Source organism: Pocillopora damicornis, chromosome 12, assembly GCF_964200805.1.
Source record: "Pocillopora damicornis chromosome 12, jaPocDami1.2, whole genome shotgun sequence".
In the NCBI taxonomy this organism is placed as follows: Eukaryota; Metazoa; Cnidaria; class Anthozoa; order Scleractinia; family Pocilloporidae; genus Pocillopora; species Pocillopora damicornis.
Window position 1 is genome coordinate 19897725 of NC_142681.1, and position 27583 is coordinate 19925307.

A 27583-nucleotide genomic window follows, 5' to 3' on the forward strand; every position below is an offset into this window, starting at 1 on the left:
TCTGATACACAATCAGCCCTTGCTGAAAACAATTTTTACAAAACCTCAGATCATCATTTACGAAAAGAGAAAATCCCCTGAAGAGACGCATGTGAGAGCCCATGCTGAAAACAATTTTTACAAAACCTTCGATCGTTTTTTACGAAAAGGGAAAATTCCTTAAAGACACCCTTGTGAGAGCAAAAATATTATGATTTAAAGGCAACAATGCGATGTGATCACAAAAGCCACATGGAGAGGTCGAGCCGGTCTGTCTTTTCCTTTATTCTATAGGCTTTCCATCGTATTTTAAATTGGCTGCAGGGGGTCCTCGTGTCCACGAAAATTTCATGTCCAAGCTCTCTAGTAATTTATGGAATAGTTTATTCTGCAAACGAGTTTATTGTAATTTTAAAATTTACGTCCCTTTTTAGTTTGGCCTGATCGTGCGTGGAACAGTACAGAAAACATAGTGGTAGTGGTAGAGAGACTTCGAGTTTATGACCTGGAGGAAGTCATGATATTTTAATTGAGAAACGCCCCGAACGTGATGCTTTTGACAAGTGTGATTTATGAATAACAGACACGTGTCTGACAGCTCCTTGAGAGTCACTATAAAAGAAGATGCCAAACATTTTGTTACACATCGAAAGGAATCTTCGGTAAGATTGTCGCCTTTCTGAATCCTCTAGAACGATGAAGTTTGCACTTGTGGTTCCAATACTGCTCAAGCTTTTTCTTGCCACGGACGCATGTACCGAGATCCGAGTGACCGCCGAGGATAAAACGGTCGTAGTCGGACGAAGCATGGAGTTTATGATCGATCTCATGTCGGACATCATAGTAGAGCCCGAGGGTTACCCCCACACTGCAGAACGACCAAAGACTTGTTCTTGTAGTTCACCAGCCATGACCTGGAAGAACAGCTACAAGATCGCATACCTTAACGCTTTGGACTCGCCTATAGCCGGTGCTGACGGCCAAAATGACGCTGGACTCTCCGTGGGTTCACTCCTCTTTCCTCGTTTTTCTAAGTATCAGACCATCCCCAAAGAGAAGTGTGACTCAGCCATTTCCAACTTGGAGTTTGCGATATGGGTTCTGGGCAACTTCGGAACTGTTGAAGATGTGAGAAGGGCTTGGAAAAAAGACTCGTTCCCACTTGTGTGGGAGCTACCTCTGAAAGGGGACTCCTTTGAGCTGCACTGGTCCATCACTGACAAAAGTGGTGACGGCATCGTTATTGAGTACTCCGAACAGGGACCAAAGCTGCACGAGAATACAATTGGTGTCATGACCAACTCTCCACCCTATGACTTCCACATGCTGAACCTCCGCAATTACGTCCATCTTTCCAAGTACGCCCATGATCCTTTGGTATTGGGTGAAACAACGTTCCCAGCCACTGGCCAAGGAAGTGGACTTCTTGGTGTCCCAGGAGATCTCACTCCCCCATCGAGACTGGTACGATCTGCAGCCATGGTGCACTTTGCTGATAAAACTAAGAAAAAAGATGAGGCGGTAAATTTGGCTTTTCACATCCTGAACACTGTTGATATTCCTCGCGGAGTCGCTGCATCCCATGATCATGAAGATATGGCCGACTACACTTCTTGGATTGTGGTCAAGGACCTCACCAACAAGGCAATGTACTATCGCAGTTATGAAGATCTCACCATCCGCGTGATTCATCTTGACAAAGTGACCCCTGGCATGAAGTTGAAAATCAAAGTTGGAGGCCCTATTATTGGTGGGTTTGTGGATGTCACAGGAGATCTTCAGGGTGCTCAAGCGCATACTGAACTCTAAGTAACAGAACTGTTTCACTGCTTATTGCTTATGTTTTCCCGTCAATTACTCCTATTAATGCTGGTGGTTGGCTTTTCGTGTACGTTGTCATGATAATTTTTTCAAAGTATCTACAATTTGTGTATGCTTTTTGAAGATCTCACCCGAGGCAATCCTCGGGTAGTCTTTAAAACGTTATTATTGTCGTTTAAGTGAAGGTCTTGACAATTTTTGAGAAATAAAGCACTCTTGTTAGCATTTTGATTGTGTACGACATTCCCAAAGAAAAATTACCTTTATCTAGAAAAATACAACAGGAGTACGTAAAGGGGAAAAGATAAAGGGAAGAGTGTCTTAGAGTTTGGGGAGCCCTTCGTTCTTGTTCCTTTGTTCTTCTTTGGGCCTGAATGTTCCTGAAAACCCTCATAAAAGAATATGAAACGTTTTTTGTAAAAAAATTTGAAAAGATTGAACGTATGAGTGCGAAGATAAGCAAAGTAATCTAGAATCACCCAACGTTGGATATCTCACCATATCGCCTTGGGTAACTTGCAGAAGCTGAGAAGTAACTGGTTGACACGAATTTTATTGAAAATAGGGTTTTGCATACGATTTGTTCTGAAGCGAACGAGCTAAAGAAACCGGCACGTTTAGTGAGGGGTTAAAAAGTGACCCTGTATTCTGTAGTTTAGCTAAAGCAGAATATTGATAGTGAACTCAACTACGACTGAGCCTACAATAAGTATTGAGAACTTTCCTCCACACCCATCTGACAGGTCAACTACTTCCTATATTTTCAAAAAAGTAAAATATTTTTAATACTAATGATCATAAAATTGGTTTTAAAGTGAATCTTGATTTTTTTTCAGTTCCATGCTGATCAAAATAAAAATATATCTTGAACCACTACACCCCTTGGAGTGACCAAAAATGAATTTCTCCTTACAATATAAGAACTGTAAGGCAGACAGAGCAGGGGATTGATACCCATATCATGGTCCTCGAGTTTCACTCCTGAGTGAAAAGGTTAACCCTTAACTCTCAAGATCCAATCAGTATTTCTCCCTTCTAATTTCTATAGATTTGGTTGTAAATTGGACAAGAGAATTTGGCATTAAATCAAGATGACATCCTCTTGCTGATGAGCTTGTCTGTTCTCATAACCTTTTTGCAAGATATCATATTGAAAATAGCAAATTAAACAATGAAAAAAAAACTATCGTTAAGACTGTTGTTAGAACAGTATGAGGTCATGGCCAGAAATCTGTCACAATCAGCGGTTTGAAACGGGGGCTCGTGTATCCAAAAAAAATTCCTACTACGCATGCGTTCTTGCATCAGATTACATACAGCAAATTATGGCGAGCGGCGTAAGGGATTCGAGCAAGAAAAGCCGCGGTTTATTTCTTCAATTACACAATGTTTCTTCTGCGGACCTTCTTTGGGATGAAAAAAAAAGTAGAAAAAGGAAAGCTAATGTTTCTTCTGATTATTTTGCCGTGGAAAGGTTAATCTCGAGGAGGACATCACATGGAACGGTGAGTTCACAATTTGCCCTGGTCTACGATGTATGTCATTAATTTTCTTACATGCTAAAGTTTTATAATTAAAATCTTCAGGTTCAATATTTGGTGAAATGGAAGGGATACAGCGCGTTTCATAATAGTTGGGAAGATGAAGATAACTTGACTACCGATCTTATTAGGTATTTATTGTTGTATCATTTTTTCAAACTGTACTTAAATTACCATTACAATTGAACATGCTGAAACACGGAATTAACAAGAGAGATGCACTCATATAAGCTCATTCATAGAAAGTTTTATACTTAACTAATTTTTTTTTCACCAATAATACACGCAGTGATTGCTGCTTTTCTTTTTCTTCTGCCTTTGCATTGCTTTGAGTATTACTTGTTCATAGACAACCCCTCTTACAATGTTTCCATTTTCATTATTTTTCTTACAGAACTTATGACAAGCCAATTGTTGATAAAGAGAGGCTAACTCGAAACGTTGATAATCTGAGATTATCAGTCCTCTTTAAATTAAGAAGTAAATCAAGGTCTAATGCTATTTTGGACTTTGATCATGATTGTTTTCGTTTTTTGTTTTATGGTAAAGGAAGGGAGGGAAGGGAGAAGGGGTATACTTTGTTAGATAAGGATGATTTTAAAAAATGTGATTTACCAGAAAACTGGGATAGGGTTATTGATTGTAATGGGGATGGGGTAAGGGTTAAATATCCATTTAAAATTAGATTGTTTTTAGCAAAATTACCTAAAACATATTCTATTATAAATGGGAAAATTCAAGAAGATCAGAGAATGTTAATTGAGAAACTATCAATGATTTCAGTCGCCAACCTGTAACTATTCAATCATAGATATTATAAACAGAAAGTGAAATTGAAATTAACTGTAATGGCTTTAGGGACTGTAAGGGGTTCCACCTGAATGCAAAAGCTGATAAGAATATGACCAACAAGTGAGTTGAATGTACAAAATATACATGGCCCCTATCTAATGACCCTAGGCTTAATCTGCAGTATGAATTTGCTTGAAATTGCTCTTATTTACAAAGTTAATTATAATTTTGTTGAGTTGATGTGTTTTCACTGCACTCTTTGCTTGTCATGTAGCTTTTCATGTGAGTTTGTTTATATAATTTTGAATGTGTAAGGGAGTCCCCCCTTAGAGTAACTAAAGCCATTTCATGCTCCCAGAATACTAAATATTCCATGTTTTCTCATTGACAAATTTCCTTCAGTTGTTTAATTAGTTCAGCCTTGGTTTTGTTGCTGAATCCTCTCGCATTTCTCTTCTTTAATTCTTCTTTCAATTGCTTCACTGTCATATGAGAACAGCTAGTGTCAGTGGTAGTGGACTCAGGGAGGGGATGTTCATTTTGAGCTTCAATAGATTGCTGGAGAGGATCTTGACTTAAATTTACTCGTGCCTTTTTTCGGTTTTCTTTAATTTCAACATCCCAGTAGCTCTCCTTGCGCTTCATGTAATTGCGTACTTCCCGCTCGTGTTCTTTAAGCTCCCACTGACGTTGCTCTTGTCGCAGAACATCTCCTGCAGAATCCCACTTGTTGGACTTTCTCAGAATTATTGCACGTGCTACATCATTGTTCTTTTCAACTTCTTGCCCTGTAAATATTTTGACTGAGTGGTGGAGCTCAAAGAACTTGGGAATGTGTGCTACCATAATGTGCATGTATGGGGTAACTCTGGCTTTCTCATACCCTTCTCTTTTGCCATTTAGACTGACAAAAAGAGAAATCCACTCTTTGGCTTTCATGAAAAATTCTGTGGGGTCTTTCTCAGGGTTCCAGTCATTGACAACTTTGTAAATTTCTGCAAACTCTGTCCAGACTGCAACCACAGTTGATGCTGTTTCTGGGTGGAGAATGCTATGTAGCTTACTGGGAAGGTCAGCTAAAAGGATCTTTTTGTCTTTTCCAAGGAGACTTGTCCAGTCATGTTTCCCGCTACCTTTCCCATCTGCATTTCTTTGTTCCCACACATCAAAAGAAACACCACAAGATTTGATTACCCTAATAAGGCTTTTTAGGTGTAATCCTGTTGCTGCCCCCTTTTTATGGTCTAAGTCATCATCTTTATCCCAGTCAAGGCACTCCTGCACTAGATTTCCAATCAAAATATCTGTGATTCTCAGCATTAAGTGCAGCTCGTCTACCACTATACGATCCAGTGGTATATTTAGTATAGGTTGTTTATCACAACAGTAATTATCTCTGGATTTTTAGACATTTCAAACATTTCTTTCAGTGTTCTTGCTAAGGGGGGAGTGTTATAACTTGTATAGTCATTGTTGATTCTCCAGCGATCATTTTTGTGTGTTTTACACCAGGCACAAGCATAATTAGATGTTGCCCCCTTCAGTCCAAGCATCAGTAAAATAAATTTATAATCACCACCAAGATATAATTCAGTTTGAATCTCTTGGCCATCCACATTCATTTTACCTTTGGCAGTCAAGTCATTTACCTCACTGAATAAACTCTGGAATGACTCTTTTATTGTGTGGTAACTCTCGGTTCCATTGACTATGCCAAGAGTTCTGTTTCCTTTTGCAGACATTACGGACTCCTCTGTTTGCAGAATGGAAAATGAAAGTAAAATAAAATTTGAATTTCTTGTCATTCTGGCACCATCACCATTGATTTTGATTTTGATTTTATCATTGATGGGGTCAAAGTCACTGTTTTGCTTCAGGAAATCAGAGATATGTATTTTAAACACTGTTTCAGCGGAAGTTACTTTGGCCCCTTCAAACTTAGCATTTAGAGGTTCAATTTTGCTCATTTTGTTCAGTTGATCACGGCATTGTTTGACCAAGTAGGACCTTGGTAGACTATCAATGATCATGGAAATTTCATGGTAAAATGAATCCCCACATCACTGTCTGATTCTTTGACAGTTAACCCAACTAGTTCAACACCAAAGGAAGAGCAGAACCAGAGAGCAGCTTCGGCTTGTGAAATAAAAGTTTTCAAGGTCCTGAACTTATTTTTCACAGTTGAAAGAGGTTTTCCCTGGTATGAACTAACTCCCACAGAATTTTCCAATGATGCAATATAATCTTCAAGCTCTTTGTTTGTTTTCTGCAAAACTTGGGTTTCATTTTCCTTTTGGTTCACTGCCAGCACCATTTCCTCATAGATTCTTTCCTTCTCCAACTCTAAATCTTCATAGGCCTTTTTCCAATCTTGTAGCTCATTTTGTATGTTTTCAATTTCTTGATAGAGTTCATGTACAGGTTTTGTTTGACCCTCCATAACATGAAACTTTCGGACTCGATTATCCAACTCTTTTCTTGCCCTGCCCTTAGTTTTTTTGTAATCTAATGAAATTTTATAAGCAATATTTAACAAAGCTTCATCGATTCCATCTCGTATATTTTCATCATCGCTAAAGGCAAAGCATTGCCCGAATGTGCACTTTTCCACCAAATCTATGCAGCTGAACCTTTTTGCCGTGGGTGAGTTTTCTGCTGCGCTTGTAGAAGGAGAATTTGCCTCTATCTCTTCACATCCGCTTGACAAATCTTGACCGGAAGTGTCACGCGACAGAACGTTTCGTTCTTGAACAGTTTTATGCCATTCTCTAAAAAGAGGATAAGGAATTTCCAAAGTAAAAAGCACTCTTTTCTCTTTTTCCCTCGCCTCATATCTTAATTCCGGTTGAGTGAATTTGATTGCATCCTTAAAACGCGAGCAACATTGACTAAATTCGTCGCTCATTTTACTTGCAAATTTTCGGATATTGTGTAACGCCATTGCACAATTTATTAAAGGCACGGTTACATAGGTCAAGTAAAGCATTTTGGGATTCAAGATGGAGGACGATGGGGCTAGAAACTACGGTTGACGGTCGACTAAAAACATGGCGTTTTCCCGAAATTTTTCTTGGGTTTTAAAAATGGCGTCACATTGAGAACTATTTAGCAGTATTTGGGCCGTTTTTCCACCAAGTTTGGAACCGAGTTAGTGGCTTCAATGGCTCCTATTTTTGCACTATAAATGAAGTTTAGCATGTGAACAAACCAGTTCGATCTGGAAGAACATTCCTGTGAACCCGTGAAGTGGGTTGATTTTCGACAATTTATGCTACCTTCGGACAGTTATTAAGAAAATGTATGGCGGGGTGCGAGGATTTCTACGTCCAACAAAAATTGCTTCGGGAACCGCTTTAACACATGTAAATGCACACAGAGCACGCAGCGAAAGGTTGTACATATAATCCACTTTATTTTGCGATCTGGAAGAACTTGTCTCCTCTGGCGGTTGTAACACAGGAGCAATTATTAAAAGAAGGTTAGCTGAAAGCGCACTGTTTTCCTTGTAGTGATTTTGCGACTCGTTTGTAACCTAAGACCGAGTTCGACATCGATGCGCGTGCGTGGCGGCCATGCTGTCACGGATTTCTGGCCATGTTATACGGAAATCTTTCCCAAAGAGTTCTGGAATACATCTCAAAATGAACGATTTAGAAGTATAGTAAAAAAATGAAAGAGAATACATGTGTTGGTTTTAATGAGCTTAAAAAGTTCAATTCCATGGGAGACTTAATCCACAGTTAACGAGAGGTTGACTGAAGTAAACGAAGAATCAAAATTCACCACATAACTCATCTCCTTGTATAGAGTTTCAAAATGTTTTGTAATTCATCGTTTTAGGGAAAATTTTGAAGGATCGAATGTTTATTTGAAGTGATTTCTTTGTACGTTTTCTGAAGTCAATTCGAATTCATCTTGAACTGTACAATAGTCAGATCAATGCTAAATGTGAAATAATTCATTGAGGTGAAATTATCACCTACTTCATCGAGAATAACAGAATCAAAAATGTGAAAAATGATTTAGTATTCTTACCACATGTATAGGATTAAGCTCCTTCTGAAGCTTCTCTTGTAGAAATTCACAGGTAATTCCACTCATAGCGCGTTTAATTCTCAGACCTAATTAAGAACTTATATATTTCATGATGAGCTACATGACAAAATGCCTTACATGAAGTCAGCTGATCAATTGTACTGGAGGCGTATAATAAAGGACTAAAGATCCTGAAGAAAAACTAAAGGTAAATTGCTTGAAGTTTGGTCTGAAAAATGGGAAAGAAACAGCATCAGAAGGATAAGCTGTAAGTTTTATTGCTTAGGAAGGTCATTATGTTTTTTAAGTGGGAAAGAAAAATATTACACTGTTCGGCCTTACGTTAAGAACGATAGAACCAGCTGGGCATGATCATAAAATGGAGGTTTTATTTTGTTTTACTTGTATTATGTCAAGGTATTTAACAAACAAGGAATGGAGAGAAGAATGGGGTGGAAAGAAAGCTGGTAAGAAAATTGACTTAACCTATAAATAGCCCAGAAAACTAGTATACTCATCGTAAGCTTTCTTACTACGACCTTGAATTGTAACAGTTGTACAGTGTACTTGTTGCTCTGTATATCTCATGCGTGCATATCCTTCGTGATTTATTTGAGACTTTATCTTAGATCTTTTTCCCTCGGCTTTCGGAGAGCCATTTTTTAACTAAGTTCTTTAAAGGATTTACCTATGGCTTTTGTTCTTGGGGTATTTAACTCTGCAATATGTTGATGATACTGAAGATAATAATGCTGGGTGTATGGTTTAGTACACGGTGTACTATATGTTTGCAAACGACTTTGGAGTCTGTCCAGGAACCAACATGGGTAAGCGTGTAAGGGTGCTGGATTTCAACTTAGTCGTTCTTAATTCAAACATAGGTGGTTACTCTTTGATGTTTTATTTGTGAGGAAAACTGTAGAAAATTCAATGGTTATAAACAAAGCAATGAGTAATACATTTAAATTTTGTGTCTTAGTCTCATTGCTGTAATTTTTTTTTAAACTAAGATGTCCCTGAAAAAGCAAGTTTTAGAAGATTGCCATTCTACTGCTGCAGGTGGGTGACTATAATTTACTGATTTCCTTGTGTTTTTGAGACATTTGACATTTTCGTTTTTAATATTAATTAAAAAGTAATGATAATTAGTTTTTCCTTTAAGTATTGGATACTTATGATTAAACTATATACAGTAACAGAACTTATGAGGTTGTTTTGTTCTTTTCATAAGCCGTGGCTGAAACTTAAATTCCAGCTAGGCTGTCAAGAGAAAATGAGACTGAGAAAAAATACATGGATCCTGCCACGCAAAATTTTAAAATAAAATAGTAACCTAGTGGGTCTAACACTGACGCAATGTGGATTTCAAGGTTTTCTGTCAGTTGTGAAGTGGTTAGATAGTGTTGAGTCGTAGGAGTTAGCAAAACTCTTTGCTAAAATTATATATGATTGATATTTGCTGAAAAAATAAAAAGCTTGTAACTGACAAGTCTGATCTAAGGGTCGTCAAAGGCTGCACTGGTCTGCAGCTTTGATCTTCAAAGCTAGTATGTATTACTTGTTTCTATTTTATAAACTGTGGGCATTTGAAATATATTTTTGTAATTATGTTATTCATTTTCAGCCTTTCCATGCAGCCATTTGAACATCCTCTTTGTACGAAAGATGGCGTCATATTTGATTTGCTGTAAGTTGTATGACGTTATTTTATATTCATGCCTTGTTTATTCTTCAGCTCCTAAATACTAAGGGGTCAAATAAACAGGGTAGAGGTGATAGTATTCTCCTTTGTCTCAAACCCTAGTAAAAATATTGTATCAATTACATGTCAACCCCTTACACCCTAACATAAGTATGCAAATTCTTTATACCGTTCTTTATACTTTTCCTAAGGAGCTGACAAGGAGAATTTGTTTACTGATCAAAGGCTTCTTTCATTAGTGATCATTTCCTTTGTTCTCATGACCTTAATGTGTGATTCAGGGGTGTATTGTAGGGAGAAATTAGATGCTAGTCACTCTGTTAAACTAATATGCCTCATGGACATTCTCATCTTGTGCTAGGAAAAGTAGAACAGGTTGTTTTTACCCAGTATTTGAAACACCAAAATGATCATTAGGTTTTAAAGCTGAGACAAATCAGATACAGTAGAGGGAATTTTTAAAAGATTTCAGAAATGAGAAATTGTGAAAATGTTAGTTGTTTTTTAATGGGGTTTCCTATATAGTTTGCTTTGTTTTTTCTTACTTTTCAAATAACAAATTTTTACTTCTTTTCATAATTTCACAGAAACATTGTTCCATATCTGAAGAAGTATGGTAAAAACCCAGTCACAGGAGAGGTATGCACTTAATACACACAAAATACTTTCTGTCAGAAGGCTCTTTGTATTTTTCTTAAAGAAAGTTGTCACGTTAATTGAGTGTATGATCTACTGTATGAGTGCACATTCTAAAGAATATGGTCACATGATGATAAGAATTCCTTCTCCACAGACTTTACAAGCAAAAGAGCTGACAAAACTAAATTTCCACAAGAATGCAGAGGGTAAGTGTATTGATGAATAATTTTTTAACAGTTTTCTTGAAACAAATATTTAATCACTGTATAGATAATTTATTTTAGATCTTGTCTTCTTTTACAGATAAATATCACTGTCCTGTTACGTTCAAGGTCTTTAATAGCAACACTCATATTGTAGCAGTTAAAACAACAGGAAATGTCTTCTCCTTTGAGGTATGTTTGTCATATTTACCATCAATGGATAAATTCAAATGGTTTGTGTCCCTATTACCTAACCCTTTATATGCCAACATCAGTATGCATATTCTACATTCTGTTTACTATCCATTTCGTTTGGTGCTGATGAAGAGAATTTGTTTAACAATCAAGAGCTTCTTTAGTTTGTGATCATTTCCTTTATTCTCATGACCTTAATGTATGATTCAGGGGTGATATTGTAAGGAGAAATTAGGTGCTAGTCACACTTAGGGGTAAATGGGTTAAGGAACTCAACAATCAACTGAGCCAACAATGAAATGAAACCTTTTTTACTTGAAAAATTCACTGATGATCAAATGACATTAGGTGATTTTAGAAGAAGTCATGATTTATTTCTCATTCAAAAAGAACCATTTCTGGTCTTCCCCCTTCTCAAAGATTTAAGTAATGGAAGTAGATATTTTTTTTGTACAAGGTTAAATATATGGTCTAATTTGGCTTTAAGAAGGGGAAGGCAAATCCCTAAATAATAATTTTGCCACTAACTGTGGCACTGTTGTGGGAAAACCTATTAAAATGAGACAAATATTCTGCGATATTCTGCAATAAATTGTCACAATTTCTTTTTGTTAATAGGCAGTAGAACCATTTACACGCAAAGACATTATAACTATTCAGGTACGCTTTACTACAGCTAAGGACTGAATGCCATAGAAGAAAACCCAACAGGTGAAAGGATTGCTCTACCAGTTGTAAAATTTATTTTACCTTTCATGCTGAATTAAGGGCAAGCACTGCCAAGATCTACATATAGAGATATTGGATGATCTTAAGTGGTGATCTTCCTTATCAATGAGCTTTCCAATGTACAGCGTTTTAGACACTGACAAGACTTAACAATCCTTCTGTACAGCCAAGTGAAAGCATCCAAGTGGGAGTTTACATGCATTAACTCTTTGCTCCCTAGCATATTCTCCTTACTGATCTATACATTTCCTAAGGTGCTGACAAGGAGAATTTGTTTAACAATCCAGAACTTTGTCAGCTGGTGATCAATTTCTTTATTCTTGTGATATTAATGTGTGATTCAGGGGTGTCATTGGTAGGAGAAACTATATCCAAGTCATTCTTAGGGGTCAAACATTTAAGTCATGTGTGGTTAGTTGATTACACACTCACAAGAAGTGACACATATTGTATCTCATTTTTTATTTACTTTTTCTTCAATGCAGGATCCATCAAGTCTTGACAAATTTAATCTTGCAAATTTCCATCATCTAAAGAACAATTTGAAAGTGGTTAATGAAGGTAAGCCTGCATTTATTCCTGGCTTGGTGATGTAATGACTTCTATCAGACTGTGAGCTACTTCTAACCGTCTGTCCAGTGCACGATCAACAGAAAGACATGGCCTTCTTTTCCTACCTTGTTTTTTTGAGACCACTTGTGATAATGGCCTTGTAACAATAGTTGTAATGATGACCACTGTGACAGATGATTAAGGTGATGATGCTGCTAGTGTTGATTAGGAATTGGATTTTGTATTGCTTTAGATTTAGATGTCATCAGCTCAATATATTTGTCTTTTATATTTGTCCATCCCTAGAGGAGGAAAAAGCCAAGAAGGATCCGAAGTACTACTTGAACAGGGCTAACAAAGACACCCTTGGTATTCTGAGTGAACTGGAAAAAACTTACAAAGAACCTGTAAGTCATCTGTATGTCATTTTGTAGTCAGCTGTTTTACTTTACTACAATTCTATGTTAACTGTTGTTTGCTTGTAGAGAAATGCAGTTTGCACTTTTTTGGTATGAAATACAACTTGCACTTCATAGACATATTTAATTAATAATTATTTTCAGGAGAAGAAGAGTGCAGAGAAAACAAGTGAATCACTTACAGAGAGGAATGCTGTAAGTTTGCTTGAAGTGTTTCCATATTACCCTTTAATAACAGTGAATCAACTTAATTATTCTCTATGTGATTCTTTAACAAGGGTTGGCATAGAGCCACCTGTTTTGACAATTTGAGATTCCTCTGCTCTGAGACTACATTTACATGTACATATCTGTTTAGACCATGCAGAAAGGTGAATTTTGATATGCCAATTACAATCCAGTAAGAAAAACTTGGGTTGTCAAACTTGGTTCTCAGTCACAGCAACTCAATGTAAAAATTAAGAGTGTTTTTTAAAGAGGGTCAAGTGTTGCTGTAGTAACTTCAGAAGTTAAAAATATAATCACAACTTAGTGAAAAACAACTGCTCATTTTTAATGCTCATTCTAAGGAGACACTTGAAAACATGAATTTATAGTGATCCATCAACAAATTGCTTTTTCAGTTCTGCTGAAACAGATTGTCATCCAAACTCTGACAATTCAAACCGAGTTTCAACCCTCAGAAGGAGGGTACATTTATGATTGTGTATTAAAGACTTAAAGTTGTATTTCAAAAAGACTTAAGTAATATTTTGTATTGTGAATGATTATTTCTAACTTTTCTTAATGGTGTCATGCAGGCTCATTATTCTACTGGTGCTGTAGCCAGCTCATTCACATCCACTGCACAAATACCTGTCACTCAACAGGAGGCAGGTATGTTCTCTAAATACGTACTTCCTTTTTCATTCTTGTATGCTAGATGATATCACTTATCTATGGTCTATCTATTTCTCATATTTATTCCTTAACCCTTTAGCAATTAAGAGTGATTAGCATCTAATTTCTCACTACAATATCATCCCTGAATCAAACATGAAATTCATGAGAATAGAGGAGATGATCACCATCTTAAGCAGCTCTTGATTGTGAAACAAATTCTCCTTGTCAATCTCTTTGGAAATGTTTGGAGAACAGTAGGGAGAATATGCATGCTGTTCCTTTCCCTTACTCTCTTTCTCCCAACTTAACCCTCAAAACATAAAGAGTGACTGGGTGGTTTTATTCTTTGTGGGTCACTATGCAAATGTCTGTACTGGGTCAGTGGTAATTGGATCACCCCTAGAAAGGCAGTTTCTTTTTCTTTTTTTTTTTTTTTGACTGCTAAAGAAATACATTCTCTAGTATATTATTATACAAGCTGGCCTTGATTCTTCTTATTTTTATTATTGCTAAATTTACTTTTAGCTATTGTTGATCAGGATATAGTGAGATACAGAGAAGTGAAAAAGAAAGGTAGGATCAGAGCTTGTGTCTAGAACTTTTGTTGTTTTCTCATGCTGGTGAGAAATTTGATGTATGTTGAGACACAAAGTAGAGATATGATTTGTAGTCACCAGTTCAGTTTTTGTTTTGTTTGTTTTGTTTTTTTTTTTTTGTTTTTTTTTGTCAAGGTTATGTGAGACTGCAGACAAATCATGGTGATCTTAATTTGGAACTTCACTGTGAAATGGTAAGGTGTGCTAACATTCTGAATTTCTTAGATTACTTGATTGACTATTTCAGTGAGTCTCTCAATTGATCATTCTTTAATTTATTATTTGCACACATTTCCTCATAAACGAACTTGTGATGCGTGTGTACATGTTTTGATCAATTAGTCTTATTATTTAGGTTTCAAAGACGTGTGAGAATTTTATAAAACTCTGTGCTTCTGGCTACTATGACAACACAAGTGAGTTCACTGATCTTTTGTTTACCAATATTCAGACAGATTTGTTTGCATCTTATCTTTTTGCACTAGAATTGAGAGGGAAATTATACTAAGTTTAGGTGTCAAAGGTTGAATATTGGACATGACAGCATGACAGCGTAACAAATATTTTTTTCCAAAAATCTGAAGAAGTGTCAAGCTTGCAATATTTACATCTGATTTTTTTTTGTGGATTGTTCATTTAGCTTTGATATTATCCATTAAGTCTGTATAGCATGCTGGTAATAATTATTTTTTCTTTGTTAGTCTTTCACAGATCTATCAAGAACTTTATGGTAAGTGATTCCATAATACTGAAAGGTTCCCTCTCGATCACAATACAAATTGTCACTTCATGTGGATTGTTACTTATGGTAAAAATTGCTTTTGAAGGCTTTTAAACTTTTTTTTTTAATCGTAACGTTGTCTTTTCGTTCAAATGGTTTTTCCCTTTAGATTCAAGGAGGAGATCCCACTGGAACAGGGCGAGGTAAAGCTTTTGACTGACGCTCTCTTTTACCAATAACCGCCAGAAACCGGGCACCCTGTCATATCATATTTCTTCCAGAATTTTTTGTCGTTTTTTTTTCATATTATTCTATTCATTGTTTGGTCCTGTCGATGATGTGCCCAGGTTTTTCAACATTTAGTTAAAAACTGCTCTAATGACTGTATTGATCAAAAGTTATTACAGATACATGGTTTTGTGCTTTACTTTGGTTGGTAGGTGGTGAGTCGGCCTGAGAGCCATTCAGAGACGAGTTCAAACCGAATTTGATACATCAAGGTGAGAATGTTGAAGACGTGATATTTCTGCGGCATAAGGCCAGTTGGAGAAAATTGTCAAGGCGCCGTCATCCTCAACGAAAATGTTTCGTGGATATAAAATTTGACACTGAAAGCAGTTGTCTTTTTTTCTTCAGGGAGAGGCATTCTAAGTATGGCAAATTCAGGACCGAATACAAATAAATCCCAGTTGTAAGTATCACTCCTTGAGAAACTTCCACCTGTTGTTTCTTGTTAGGAAATCGTGAAACACTGATTAGAAAGCTCGCAACCTTTTTGTTAACATACCATTCAACAATTGAAAAAAGGTACTTTTTTAAAAAAAAATCAGAAGTCCCATATTCTGATTAGTTATTCTAATCTTAGCCTTTTCTTCTCTCTTAAAGCTTTATTACGTATCGCTCCTGTCGTCATTTGGATGAAAAACATTCCGTGTTTGGCAGGTAATAATGTAACTAATTTTATCCCCTTGTGTTTTTTTGTTGTTGTTGTTGTTGTTGTTATTTTTTTTCATATCAGAGGTTTATGTCTCAAGAAATTAAGGACCTTGACGTTATATACCACGGTAGACACTGATCCAATTGTGTTCTTAGTTAACTATCAATTTACTGTTGTTTTTTCTGTCTTCAGATTGGTTGGTGGGCTCGAAACATTAAGCGCTTTGGAAAGAGTAGAAACTGACGAAAAAGATCGACCAAAGGTATTAGTGGAAAAAAGAAAAAAAAACGTATTAATAAAGTTTAAGAGGTTTGGCTCATGCTTCAATGATAAACACGGCTGCTGACTGCTGAACGAAGTTACTCGACTTCGCTTCATATAGCATAAAAATGTTGACATTAAGTCTACACGGTTAGTCTCTCACTCTTGTATAATGTATGCACCCCCTATATTATTCATTCTTTGTATTTTCTTTTTAGGAAGTGATCAAGCTAATCAAAGCCACGGTGTTTGTGAATCCTTTCGAAGAAGTTGACGCTGTGGTTAGTATAATTCTTTTACTTTTTGATTGAATAATCCAGTGATTTCCCTTATTTTAAGCATGTCAGCTTAAAATGAATTTTAAAACCAGTAGAGCAATCCTTTTACCTGACGAATTTTAAGTAAGTCCAAGCGATATAAAGCATTGATAGGAGGGAAAAAAAAACTTGTAAAGCAGTGTCCAAGTTTGGACACTAGTGTCCGATTATAGACTCTCATGTCCGATTTTGGACACTGGTGTCCGATTTCGGTAACTAATGTCCGATTTATATATTTGTGTCCGACATATGTATTTGTGCCTACGTTGTTCCCAGGCTCTCTCTTCCTCCCGCAGGCTTGATAGAGATATGTGATATCAATAAAAATGAAACAAGCAAATCGTTTTTTATTTTTTTTTAGCTTCAAAAAGAGCGAGAGAAAAAGGAAGAAGAAGAAAAACAGCAGGTAAATTTGGTAAGTGACGCAAGGGTATTTTTTCCGTTAATGATTGTTTTAGTCAATTCTGTTTCCAAGTTTCCAATTTGGTCAAAGTAATCCAATAAACGCACGTGTAACTTCAAGCCTTACTAGAACACTTGGGATTCTGGAACGGGCGTAGACTTTCTGCTCTCCTATTTTCTGCTGGCTGTTGTCCTTCAACCGAAAGGCACAGTTAAAAAAAGCTTTTAAACCTTAAGATGTGGAAATGCGTCTTCGAGAGAATACAGCTGCTACATATCTTCCTGTAATTTAGTTACGAGAACTTCGTGTTGGATCAAAATGACAATTTCCACCTGATGAGTTTGAGTATTCTCATTACCAGTTTGCTGGATAATTTATGGTTATTATGGATAGAAGTTACATTTTAATCACTGATCAAGACAGCTGTGTCTCTTCAGTATACAGAGTTGTTTAAGCTTTTCGATATGAAATTTTCCCAGATTTGTGCTACAAATGGGCGGTAGATGCTCGTTAAGTAGTGAGACAGCTGTTGATAATAAATGGATACTGGTTGTAAAACCTCCTGAACAGTGAGATAAAAGTGAACCTTTGTTGGGTGATCTTTGTACAGTGCGTGAGCAATATGTGATTTGAATTAGTTCATGTAAAATTTCCTTCATTTTCCGCGTGTTCAGGAAGAAGCCGCCCGCAAAAAGAAAGCGGCTGCCACGCCAGCAGAGGCACCAAAGGTTTACCGGTCAGGAGTTGGAAAATATATTAAACAGAAGCCAGCGTCAAGGTATGATAGGATATATCCGTTTAACTCTTTTTTTTTGGAAAATTAAGTAGTTTTTCATTTGTTAAAACCTCTGAAGGCTCCGTGGGAGTGCAAGGTTGTCTTTCAGCGTAAAATCAGAGTTTAAAAAGTGCAATTTATTTGCTTTGTTTTTTTTCTACAATTCTTTGTCTGAGTTGGAGAATATCCAGTATCCCTGGAGTTCGCTTTCGCTTGTATTTTTCTTGCACGAGATGCTGCCATTGCCGTTCTTTTTCTTCAATCTTTTGGCCCAACTTTTTCAGGGATGCTGAAACTGCTGACCTCGCACCGCAACAATCGAAAAAGAAAATTAAAGTATCTGGCGGATTCAAAGATTTCAGCTCTTGGTGACACAAGAATGGCTTGAAATTCCGATCAAAATGTTCCACTCATTCGTCCGTAAATTAAAAGAAACATACTTGGGAACTACCCTAGAATTGAGAACTCTCCTGTTGCTCTTGGAAGGTCAGGGAATCCTGGAAATCGTCATGTTTTCGCAGTCTTTTCCTACAAACCTGTGCCAAGCAGTAACATAATCCGGAAGTGAAACTTAGCCGCGTCTATTATGCGGGTTACTTCGATCGCCACAGTGCCAGCTCTATTAAGTTGACATTGCTAACTATCAACGCGGGTATTTCGCCTACAGAGAAATAACAGCCACATGTAAATTGTAGCATTATTCCGTCAAAGGCGAAAGAAAATATTTGCGAGGGCTCTTCAACAGCAAAACATTCTTAGCAGCCAAATTCAAGGTGAGGTTATGAACGGTTTGACGGTCTATAATCTCAAACAAATAGTCGCGGCTTTTTTTGATAGGATGTATAGACCAAGCTCGAAGTAAACTGCTATCAACGTCTATTCGCGTTGAACAACTGTGGACAATATTTTTTCTGTACATCTTGCGAAGTTGATGAATAACTTTTGTAAATCGTGACCATTTAGGCTGTGCAAAGCTATGAGTAAAAGTACTCTTACTATCCGCCTTGTAAATATAATTTATTTTTTATTTTATTATTATCAAATTTGTATTCTATGGTAGGATAAGTATTCCTTTCATATTCATCACCCGAGTCGTACCAGGTCATAAGCTAACTGGTCATCATTCAAAGGATCTTGCAAGAAAGTCTCCATAAATCTTTTTTTTTTCGTTTGGCTAGCATGCCAAGAAAGCGACCTCCGGGAAAGATGATGTTGCTGTCCGTATTTCTGTTGATTTTCTCACGTGTAGTCTGATTCGAAGCGAAGAAGTCGATTTCAGGCTAAGATTTATGAAAATATACTCTCCTATCAGACATTTTCGAGATATTTTTCGGCTGAGTAGGCGCGATGGTCCGTGCAATGCTTTCTAGACGCGTTTTAAACGTAGTGTATGCCTGGACATAACCCGTGCAAGCTTTCAGTCACTTCAATACCCGTCATGCTGTTTCTTAGTACCGTCAGTCACTCGTAAGCTCATCCATAGGCTTATATTTTTTAAATAAACAACCTTTACAAAATTTCAACGAAACATTGGCTGTGTCGAAGCGCTTCATGGCACAAGTCAGCAAAAGGAGTATCAGGATTTCACCTCGATTCATATTTCGTGATCAAGCGGCCAACATCAAAGTTACGTATGTCACGTCCTCTGAGCCACAAAATGCAAATTTTGGAGAACGTGGTATTGATTAATATAATCTCGTGACTGAATCTGAATTTATTTGCACAGAGCCGTGTAGTTGACAACTTCATTTATTCCGGGGAAGCGTGGGATAACGAGAAATGATAGCATTAAAACTTTTGTAGGAATAAAAATGGCGTTCAAAGAATCACAGATATTTGCTGTTACGGAAAATAAGTACAATATAGTGTCCAAAAAAAAAAAAACGAAACGAAACGCTGATTAACGGAGATATTGCCCTTAGTTCCTTTGAATGTCACTCTGTTAATATAAGAAATACTTAAATAGTGAAGAATAGTGTAATCCTAATGAAATTATTTTACTTTTTAGGCCAGGAAAGCTATGATCACTGTTGCGTGCAAGAGTGACTCTTTTTAAGTGGATTCATCTTTTGAATCACGCTGAAAGTCACGCGCTCGTCACAACGGAAAATGTCACAAAGACACAAGCCGTTTTCGAACAATTTTTATTAACTTTCTTGTCAAACTTATTTTTATCTGAACTCTTTTTAAAAGTATGGGTTAAAAATCAAGGAAATTAGTCGAGTATTAAGACACGTAATGAAATAAACGCGAAAGCAGTTTCGTGATGAAAAATCGTGTCGGTTTCGTGAGAATCTTAGTCAAACACCACAATTTTGAAAGGATTTCTTTTATATGTAAATTAGTTTTTTACCTTAAATATATGGTTCTAAGCAACAAAATTGTCAGTTTACCTCACGCATGAGCGAGTCAACCTCGTCCGACTTCTTGCATCGACTTCCGAAAAAACCATGGAACAAAAAATAACGGTAAAATAGTACATTTGTTATCAAATAATTATTTGGGTAAAGCACAGAAATACGTTGTATAAGTCATAGCATTTCTTCAAATTTCAAACTGAATACTTGGAGCGTTTCCTCCAACATTGATTTTGCAAATTTGGCTTTAAATAATTCTGAATTTTGCCTTTCTACAGTGACTCAGAAATTTTTTACGAATATCAACTCCTCTTTCATCTATCTGGTTCCTAATTGTGCTGCTAAAAAAGCTTGATATTGTCGAAGGTTGAAGTGTGCACAATTTTTACTGTTTTCAAAATGTTTCTCGTTACATTACAAAGCTTTATATGCGTTAGACTTAATCAAAGCAGTCGACCGTAATGGTCAGAAAAACATGTTATTTTAAAAAATGAAAATAATCAAATTTGGACCCCTGGTTCTGCACTTCAAAAGGAAATACGAAGCGAAATCGAAGCCGTGAAAAAATTAATACAATTTTTTTGTTGCCATTTCTCAGCTCCCGACGATAATTTCCCTCAATGTTGGCGGACATTTCTTCACCACTCGCCTTTCCACGCTTTTGAAAGACGAAGATTCCATGTTAGCTGCAATGTTCAGTGGGCGATACAAACTTGAATTGGACAAAGAAGGAAGATATTTTATTGATCGCGATGGAAAATACTTTGGTTATATCTTAAATTACTTGCGTGACGCGTCACTTCCAAAACACTGCGTTGCGCTACAAGTGTATCGCGAGGCGGACTATTTCCAATTAGAGCAACTTATTCGAGAGCTTGCATCCTATCCATCTGTGATCCCACATATTGCAATAGAGGAACAAAAAAGAGACTTAGCAAAAAGTTATCACCACTGGAAAAGCGTCCTTTTAGAAACTACGCGACGAAAATTTCACAAATTTGTCAAATTCGTTGTTGGTCGTGATTGCGTGATAACTGTCACGCGATACGCTTCTGAAAAGGATTACAACCTTAGTGAAGATACCTGCAGAAGTTTTATCTCACTTAGTGATGGTAATGAAAATTGTCAAAGCCATCAGTTCTTTAGCGTGAACGACTCTGGAGAGAAATTAGAGTATTACATTGGTTCCCATCTTCCATCGATTGATTTTATTGTTCCGAATGAGGATATTCCAGACTGTCATCAGTTCACGTCACTGGTTGAAAAAGATCTGCGCCTAGAAGGGTTCTGTGTCAGCGGAAGTTTAACGCATGTGTGGAAGTGTGGTCTGTGTGATATGACAGGAACTCTTCACCAGTTAGCTTTCAAGTGGGTTCTTCCATATCCGAACACGAACAGCGAGGAAATAATGAAGAAGTTTTAAAGAATATTTTTCTATAATAACTTTAAGAACAACATTTTAAGTTTTGCAAACAAGAACGTCGTCAGAGCACTAGACCATATTGCTTTTGGTGATTTTGGTGACTAGTATAGAAAGTTTTGAAAGCTTCTTTGTATAAATTTGCAAGTTGTAATTTGAATATTTTGATATCAGCTTTAAATCTCCGACCTAAACAATGTTAGTAATTCTCAAAAAAATCTAGCAAGACTTATATTCCCGGACCAATTTTCTGTTGCAAGTGGGGACCGCATTCCTGTCCCCGCAGCTGGTGCCGAACGCGCTCAAACTTGCCCGGACTGTTGTTCAACCAGAGGTGAAAACCATGTTTCTCCAGGTAGGGGTCGGGTTATTGGAATGACGTGGAAAAATATCTGAATCTTCGAAATATTCTTCAATATAAAGCGAAATTAAAGTTGATAAGTTGTGTTTGCAGGTTTTGAACATGTTATCGCGTTTCAAAGCTTTTTTGCTTTAATTTCTCCAATTTTCGTTTTGCCTTACCCCTCCCCTGTAAATGATACATTTCCGCCAGCGCGCGATTTATAAACAAATGTTAATTTCATGAAACCGACATAACTTCGAAACGGCAATATGGCAAAGGCAACGAGCGTTTGTTCTCGACGTAAACTTGTAATTTTTGCCAGCGAATTAGCCAGCGCAATTGGACGGCATAGATATCAATCCCGAGAGGAAACATTTCAGCGAGTCTGGCTTCGATCGCATCAGCGATCATTCGTTTTTGCGTTTGCTTTGAGGTTCCAAAGCGACGTTCGTCCAATCTTAGCAGTTTCTGAAGAATTGTTGATTCAGTTTCCATCTTTGGAAAAAGAAGACGACGTCGTCGATTTTGCTTCCGCTGTTAGAAAGGTAATCTGCGACATGTCTTTCAGAAGATTGTACGGGCAAATTCTGAATTTTCTGAAAGCAAAGTTGTTGAAGAACGAGAAAGAAGAACAAATCCTCGAGTCAGCAAAAGTGATCGAACGTGTTACAACCGAGGTGAAGACACTTTGTGAGAACGAAAAAAACCTCGTGGAATCTGCCGTGAAAGAGATTTGCGACAAACAAGGGATCAACACGAAGGAAGTTGTCAAAGCAGTGGAGTCCAAAATTACCAAGGATCGCGGAACAAAATTGGAGGAAAAAGCTGTGCAAGATTTTGAGAAAGTGAAAGGGATCGAGATCGAACGTCCGATCGCACCTCATCTGTTCTACCAGGATATGGAGTACAACGGAATACAGTGGAGTGTATGCGGTAAAGTGGATGCCGAGACAGAAGATAGCGTTATTGAAGTTAAAAACAGAAGAAACCGATTTATGTGCCCAGAGTATGATTACATACAGCTTCAAACATACCTATTCATAAGGGGTAAGTCTAAGGGTGTCTTACTGGAGAGATTGAAAGGTGAAAACAAAGAAACCTGCTTTGAATTTGATCATGAGCACTGGGAAGAAGTGACCATTGACTTGGCTGAGTTTGTGGCTGAATTGTCAGATGCCATGAACATGAGTAAACAGGCCTTGTATGGGTATACATCACCAAAGAAACGAGGGCATGATCAAGTAGCTGTGGTTAACGAACAAGCTTGTAACCAGGACACAGATGAGGGGCAAGTGAAGAAGACTGCTGTGGAAAAAGTGGAAGAGGCTACCACAGTTATCGAAATACAGGATAATAATGAATAGAGACATTTGAGAAAACAGACCTCCCTCCTTATAACAAATTTCTAAGTCATCTGAGTAAAAGTTGAACTGTGTTACATAGTGTACCACATCCAAAGAACCTACTCCATCATCTCAATTTTACACACCCTGGCTTCTGCTCAATAGGGCACTTTCCTTAGAGTGTGATTCACCTGATGACTGGGTAAAAGTAAAATTGAGTGTCATTATTATAGGTTATATAATAGATTCCAGTAGGATTTTTTTTGGTTGTGATTGACCAGCCTTTCTTCATAATAAAAAAAAAATTAAATCCATACTGATAGAATTGGTGCATAGCTAAGGATAAAAAGATCCTATTAGGAATTTCTGCCAAGAATAAGTTGTTATTATTTAAATCCATCAGCTAGCATCATGGATAAACTCTATTGCAAATCTGCTAGCTTAAGACTTTTTGGTATTTTTTTTCACTAAAAATAAAAAATAAAAATAAAACATCTTTCACTTCTGAACATAATTTTATGAATTTTACAATTTTTGCGCGGAAAATTACTCAAATTAATGAGAAATCACAATGTCAATGAGAATAGTTATTTATTTCTAGACTTCACTTACACTGCAGAGATACATTAGATCATAGTTAGTAGAGGGGACTGGTTGGGAAACCCGGCGAACTTCAAAGGAGGAACTCTTTGTTCTGATTTTCGAGTGATCACGTGTTCACGACCGTGCACACACACACACACACACACACACACACACACACACACACACACACACACACACACACACACACACACACACACACACACACACACACACACACACACACACACACACAAAGCAAGATGGCGTATTGAGTAGCGTTATTCCGTTTGTAGAACAAAATTGTTTGATATTCGGGCGAAAGAAGAATTCGTTGAAATCAGATACTAGAAATATAGCATCCTGGGGAAATTATACCCGGCGACAACTGCGCTGTGTTTGGCTGTGGGACCAGCAGAAGGACGAAAGGCATTGGAATTTGGAAGTTGCCTGCACCAAAGGACGAGGCTCACAAGAAATGGAGACAAGAGTGGCTGAACGAAATTACAAAGACAAGAGAAAGCGATGCTCCATTTAAAGTCTTAGTAGCGAAGGACAGGATCTTTACCTGCGAAAAACACTTCGAACCTGAGGACGTTGAAATATGTAAGTAGCTCGAACTTGTACGAGCGAGTGTAGACTGTCACGGTGTCGATTTGTGTTTAGATATCAGTCCTGTATATTCTGTGTAGTCGTGTTAGTGGTGCAATTCAGGCGATTTTTACTAGACATTGACTGTATATGGGGTTTTTCCATCCATTGTATCGCCGTTAAAACTTGGCGTGTAATTTTTTTATTTTGTTTATAGTTCATTCAGAGAAAATGACTAAGAAGAAGGCTCGGTTTGGTGCTCTTCCCAAGTTGAACATGCCGAAAAAAACTCACGAGACTCCAAAACCCAAGCAAAGACCTGAGCGAACCATTGTCCGGGATCTGATCAAGAAGCCGCAAGTTCATTACAAGACTTTCACGGAGTTTTGTCAGCGCTTGACTAAGCTAAAGAGCCTTCAAAACTGGAACATTGGAACATTTTCTGACAGAGCTGTCTTAAAACAGGTAGAGATTCCATATGTGCTTCCGAAGTTTACAGCAACCAATACATGTACATATATGCACAGTCTTCAAGTGCTTTAAGTAGGAGTTATATTTGCAACAAATGCCCAACAGAAACAGGAAAAGGAACATTTTTTAGCAGCATATGTTAGTGTTTTTTACATTCTTTTATACAGCAAAAAGTAAAAATTTTAAAACAGTTCTAATGAAGCCTCTCTTGTTGTTGCTCTTCACAGCTCCTGCTTATCTCCTTGCGAAGTGCCTTAGCTTTTGATTGCTTCGTATTAATTTTATGACGCTGGATAATGTCCTTGGCAAAAGAAAATGAACGCACCCTGACATACAAGTGTACAATACCATGCAAGATATCTTTGACAATGTGATTGTCTGGAACAAGTTCAGCATCAGAAACTAATAAATAGTAATTTGACAACAATTCACTTTAACTCACTGATTTGCCCACAATATCAGCTATGTCAACTCGAGCCAGATTGACTGTAGATGTCATTTGTCGAAAATAATGTTCTGTTCTGATAAAAATCTTTTCTGCTGGCTTGGTTATGGACCAAAGACCTCCACGACTCAAACTTGACACCAGTCTTTGTGAATCAGACCCTGTCTCCAATTTTCCAGCTTTTAAGATTGCCATAGCATGATTGCTTTCAATTGTTGATATTTTTGCATGCTGCTTGTGTAGATTATGTAATACATAACCTCCCACATATTGAAGACCAGCCTTCTCTCTCTCTGATAACAGAGTTTGGGTTGGATGATTGCTGCTACAACAAGCCTTCGTGGACTTGCAGTATACCAGCATACTATCTGCCACCTTAGTTGCTAATAATGTTGCAGCATTGTGGGATAGTCCTGAAAAAAACTTTGTGGACTGCAATGGCACTTGACCATAATATTTTCCATAAAACTTCTCGATGTCCCCATTTTTCAAATATCCATCATAAATTGTTTTCAGCACGGTAAATTCATCAGTTCCCTCATCAAATTGTTTGAATTGGTACAAATTCAACTCATTCCTAAGGCTTGGTGCAAAAGCTCTGCCTCTGTTTACAGTCTGTATGGCATATTTTACAATTTCAGCAAGACTGCTTGGAGTGAGAGTCGTCCGTTCCTGTCTGTCGTTTTCATTAGGGTTATGCTTAGAAGCTCTGTGTCTCTGGTAGCCTCCTCTTGTCTTGTATTTCTTTCCACATTCACTACAAACGAAATCTGCCGATTGAACCTGTGGTAAAAACGATCACAAAGTGGTCTTGGTCATTACCGCAAAATGCATGGACATTTATGGCCTTCAAAGTTAATTTAAGCTTACGTTTACGTACAGTTTTGTCATCTAGCTTGACAGTATCTTGGCGATACAAAATTTCGCGTAGTTAACTTGTCAACGTTGGGTACGATGGTCAAGTTGTTGTCAAAGAGTCGCGTATGGTACACTTAGGGTCACTACGGCCGAAATAGGCCGAAGAATTCACATAGAATATACTTACATCAATCGCTGTAGTTGAAAAGTGTTTCTCGATTGCTTCATCCTCCTCTAACATGTTCAAAATCGTTTCAAAATCGTCTCCAAACACGAAGAGTTCGTTTGTAGCATCCGCCATCTTGTTTGTTGTGTGCACGGTCAGAGTCACGTGACGGGTCAATTCAACCTCGGCTGGGACTCTATTGTTTGGGCCTCTGAAGTTCGCCGGCTTTCCCAACCAGTCCCCTCTACTAACTATGATTAGATGTTTTAACTTATTGTTAAATAGAGACTACAACATCACAAAGTCATTACATCATAAAGTAAAAGCTATTTATTGTTAAGATTTACATGTAGGACAATTTATGTGTAATGTATTTAGAATTGAGAATTGAAATAGAATTGTCTAGATATTCAGTTATAATCTTCTACAGAAAAATGTGTTGCAAGAACTAAATCTTAAAAAATAATCTTATCTTTAATTATTAAATAAAATCACTTGTAGCCTGGTAGTTTATGATTTGATCAGCATGTACCAATTTTGTATTAGTAGTGTATGGTTACTCCTATGTTCTAAAGAAAAAATTCTTTAGTAGGAGGGAATGCCAATCTACTAAATATTTTTCCAATAATTCTTACAGGATATGTTCTACTTCAAAGAAACGTGTATACAATTTTTAAATGTCTTTTTTACCCCCCTTCCTCACAAGATGTGCTTGACTCTTGTGCTAACTCTAACAGCATACAGGATGCTTGTTACATATGAGCTCAGTTCATGGCCTTACTCAACAACAAACTCTCTGTAACTCAGTGAGAAGATGTTCTGAAGGTCAAAGGTTCATGCCATCACTGGGGACTCAGTTATTTTCTTTGGGAGATGCTTTCTGATTTATCCTCACAATATTTGTTGTTATCATATGGCAAGGTAGTCTTTCAGTAAATTTTAGAATTTTGATTGGTTCTTACTTGGTCTGGATTTTGCCATTCAGATCTTTTCCAGGGAAATGGTCATAAGCTGTGAATTTTTTGGTTCTCAAAACTGCCAAATTCAAAATAAAAAAGTTTAGCCAGGGTGCCATATAATAAACAACTTACTAACCTCACTTCAGGCCATACTAGGGAATATTGGCCTTCAGTCATTACCTACAGCACAGCCCTCAAGCTTAGTCAGTAAGAAGTTATTTTCAAGTTCCATGAATGTTTTCTGTTCTCTTCTTTAGATCTACAGGTAAATGGCCTTCTTGATTTCAGCATTTTCCTCATGATATGAGTTTAATTGGAATTACAAATTAAAGTATATTTACATACTTTTTAAACTCAGTTGAATGGAATTTCCAGACCTTATAGACCAGCCCAGTGAAACTTAGACATTATTTGATACTATTTTACATCTCTGTTGAATTAACATATCAAAACTTAGAGTCAAACTACACCATCCAACATAGTGTTTGTTTGGCTTTAGCTTAGCAACAAAACAAATAGGTCTCCATTAAAGATCTGTTTAAAATGTCC

The 27583-nt window shown here is 37.2% G+C and overlaps 4 protein-coding genes and 2 pseudogenes across 5 annotated transcripts; 4 read left to right on the forward strand and 2 right to left on the reverse strand.

Annotated features, from left to right (window-relative positions):
- The first annotated feature begins 3053 nt into the window (after positions 1-3053).
- Positions 3054-5814, forward strand: LOC149036907 (uncharacterized). Its single transcript, XM_089190415.1, has 3 exons — positions 3054-3305; positions 3387-3472; positions 3736-5814. Exons 1-3 carry the CDS (start codon positions 3126-3128, stop codon positions 4136-4138), a joined length of 669 nt encoding a protein of 222 aa, XP_089046541.1. The 5' UTR covers positions 3054-3125; the 3' UTR covers positions 4139-5814.
- On the reverse strand, positions 4515-7074 carry LOC113677215 (uncharacterized; annotated as a pseudogene).
- Positions 7075-8325: 1251 nt separating this feature from the next.
- Positions 8326-19325, forward strand: LOC113680996 (RING-type E3 ubiquitin-protein ligase PPIL2). The gene is given in 25 exon segments (XM_089190416.1): positions 8326-8436; positions 8586-8635; positions 9179-9227; positions 9793-9855; positions 10458-10509; positions 10664-10715; positions 10813-10949; positions 11526-11567; positions 12122-12197; positions 12495-12595; positions 12752-12802; positions 13408-13483; positions 14015-14062; positions 14221-14279; positions 14441-14501; positions 14787-14815; positions 14976-15009; positions 15247-15306; positions 15443-15497; positions 15692-15748; positions 15936-16005; positions 16223-16285; positions 16683-16727; positions 17399-17502; positions 17784-19325. Coding segments are annotated over 25 exon segments (1554 nt in total). The 5' UTR covers positions 8326-8404; the 3' UTR covers positions 17872-19325.
- A 557-nt stretch (positions 19326-19882) lies between these two features.
- Positions 19883-21729, forward strand: LOC149036908 (BTB/POZ domain-containing protein KCTD6-like). The gene is made up of 2 exons (XM_089190414.1): positions 19883-19967; positions 20455-21729. Exons 1-2 carry the CDS (start codon positions 19950-19952, stop codon positions 21277-21279), a joined length of 843 nt encoding a protein of 280 aa, XP_089046540.1. The 5' UTR covers positions 19883-19949; the 3' UTR covers positions 21280-21729.
- An 8-nt stretch (positions 21730-21737) lies between these two features.
- LOC149036909 (uncharacterized) lies at positions 21738-23069 on the forward strand. The gene has a single exon (XM_089190413.1). It carries the CDS (start codon positions 21889-21891, stop codon positions 22981-22983), a length of 1095 nt encoding a protein of 364 aa, XP_089046539.1. The 5' UTR covers positions 21738-21888; the 3' UTR covers positions 22984-23069.
- A 1601-nt stretch (positions 23070-24670) lies between these two features.
- Positions 24671-26290, reverse strand: LOC149036910 (uncharacterized; annotated as a pseudogene). Its single transcript, XR_016181917.1, has 2 exons — positions 26097-26290; positions 24671-25834 (listed from the first exon to the last, which is right to left on the reverse strand). The product of XR_016181917.1 is annotated as an uncharacterized LOC149036910 (transcript).
- Between the last annotated feature and the right edge of the window lie 1293 nt (positions 26291-27583).

Coding starts and splice junctions, on each gene's coding strand:
- LOC149036907 (XM_089190415.1), top strand. CDS start 3,126: ATGGCGAGCGGCGTAAGGGATTCGAGCAAGAAAAGCCGCGGTTTATTT. Junction 3,306..3,386: donor GGAGGACATCACATGGAACG/GTGAGTTCACAA, acceptor TAAAATCTTCAG/GTTCAATATTTGGTGAAATG. Junction 3,473..3,735: donor TTGACTACCGATCTTATTAG/GTATTTATTGTT, acceptor TTTTTCTTACAG/AACTTATGACAAGCCAATTG.
- LOC149036909 (XM_089190413.1), top strand. CDS start 21,889: ATGGCAAAGGCAACGAGCGTTTGTTCTCGACGTAAACTTGTAATTTTT.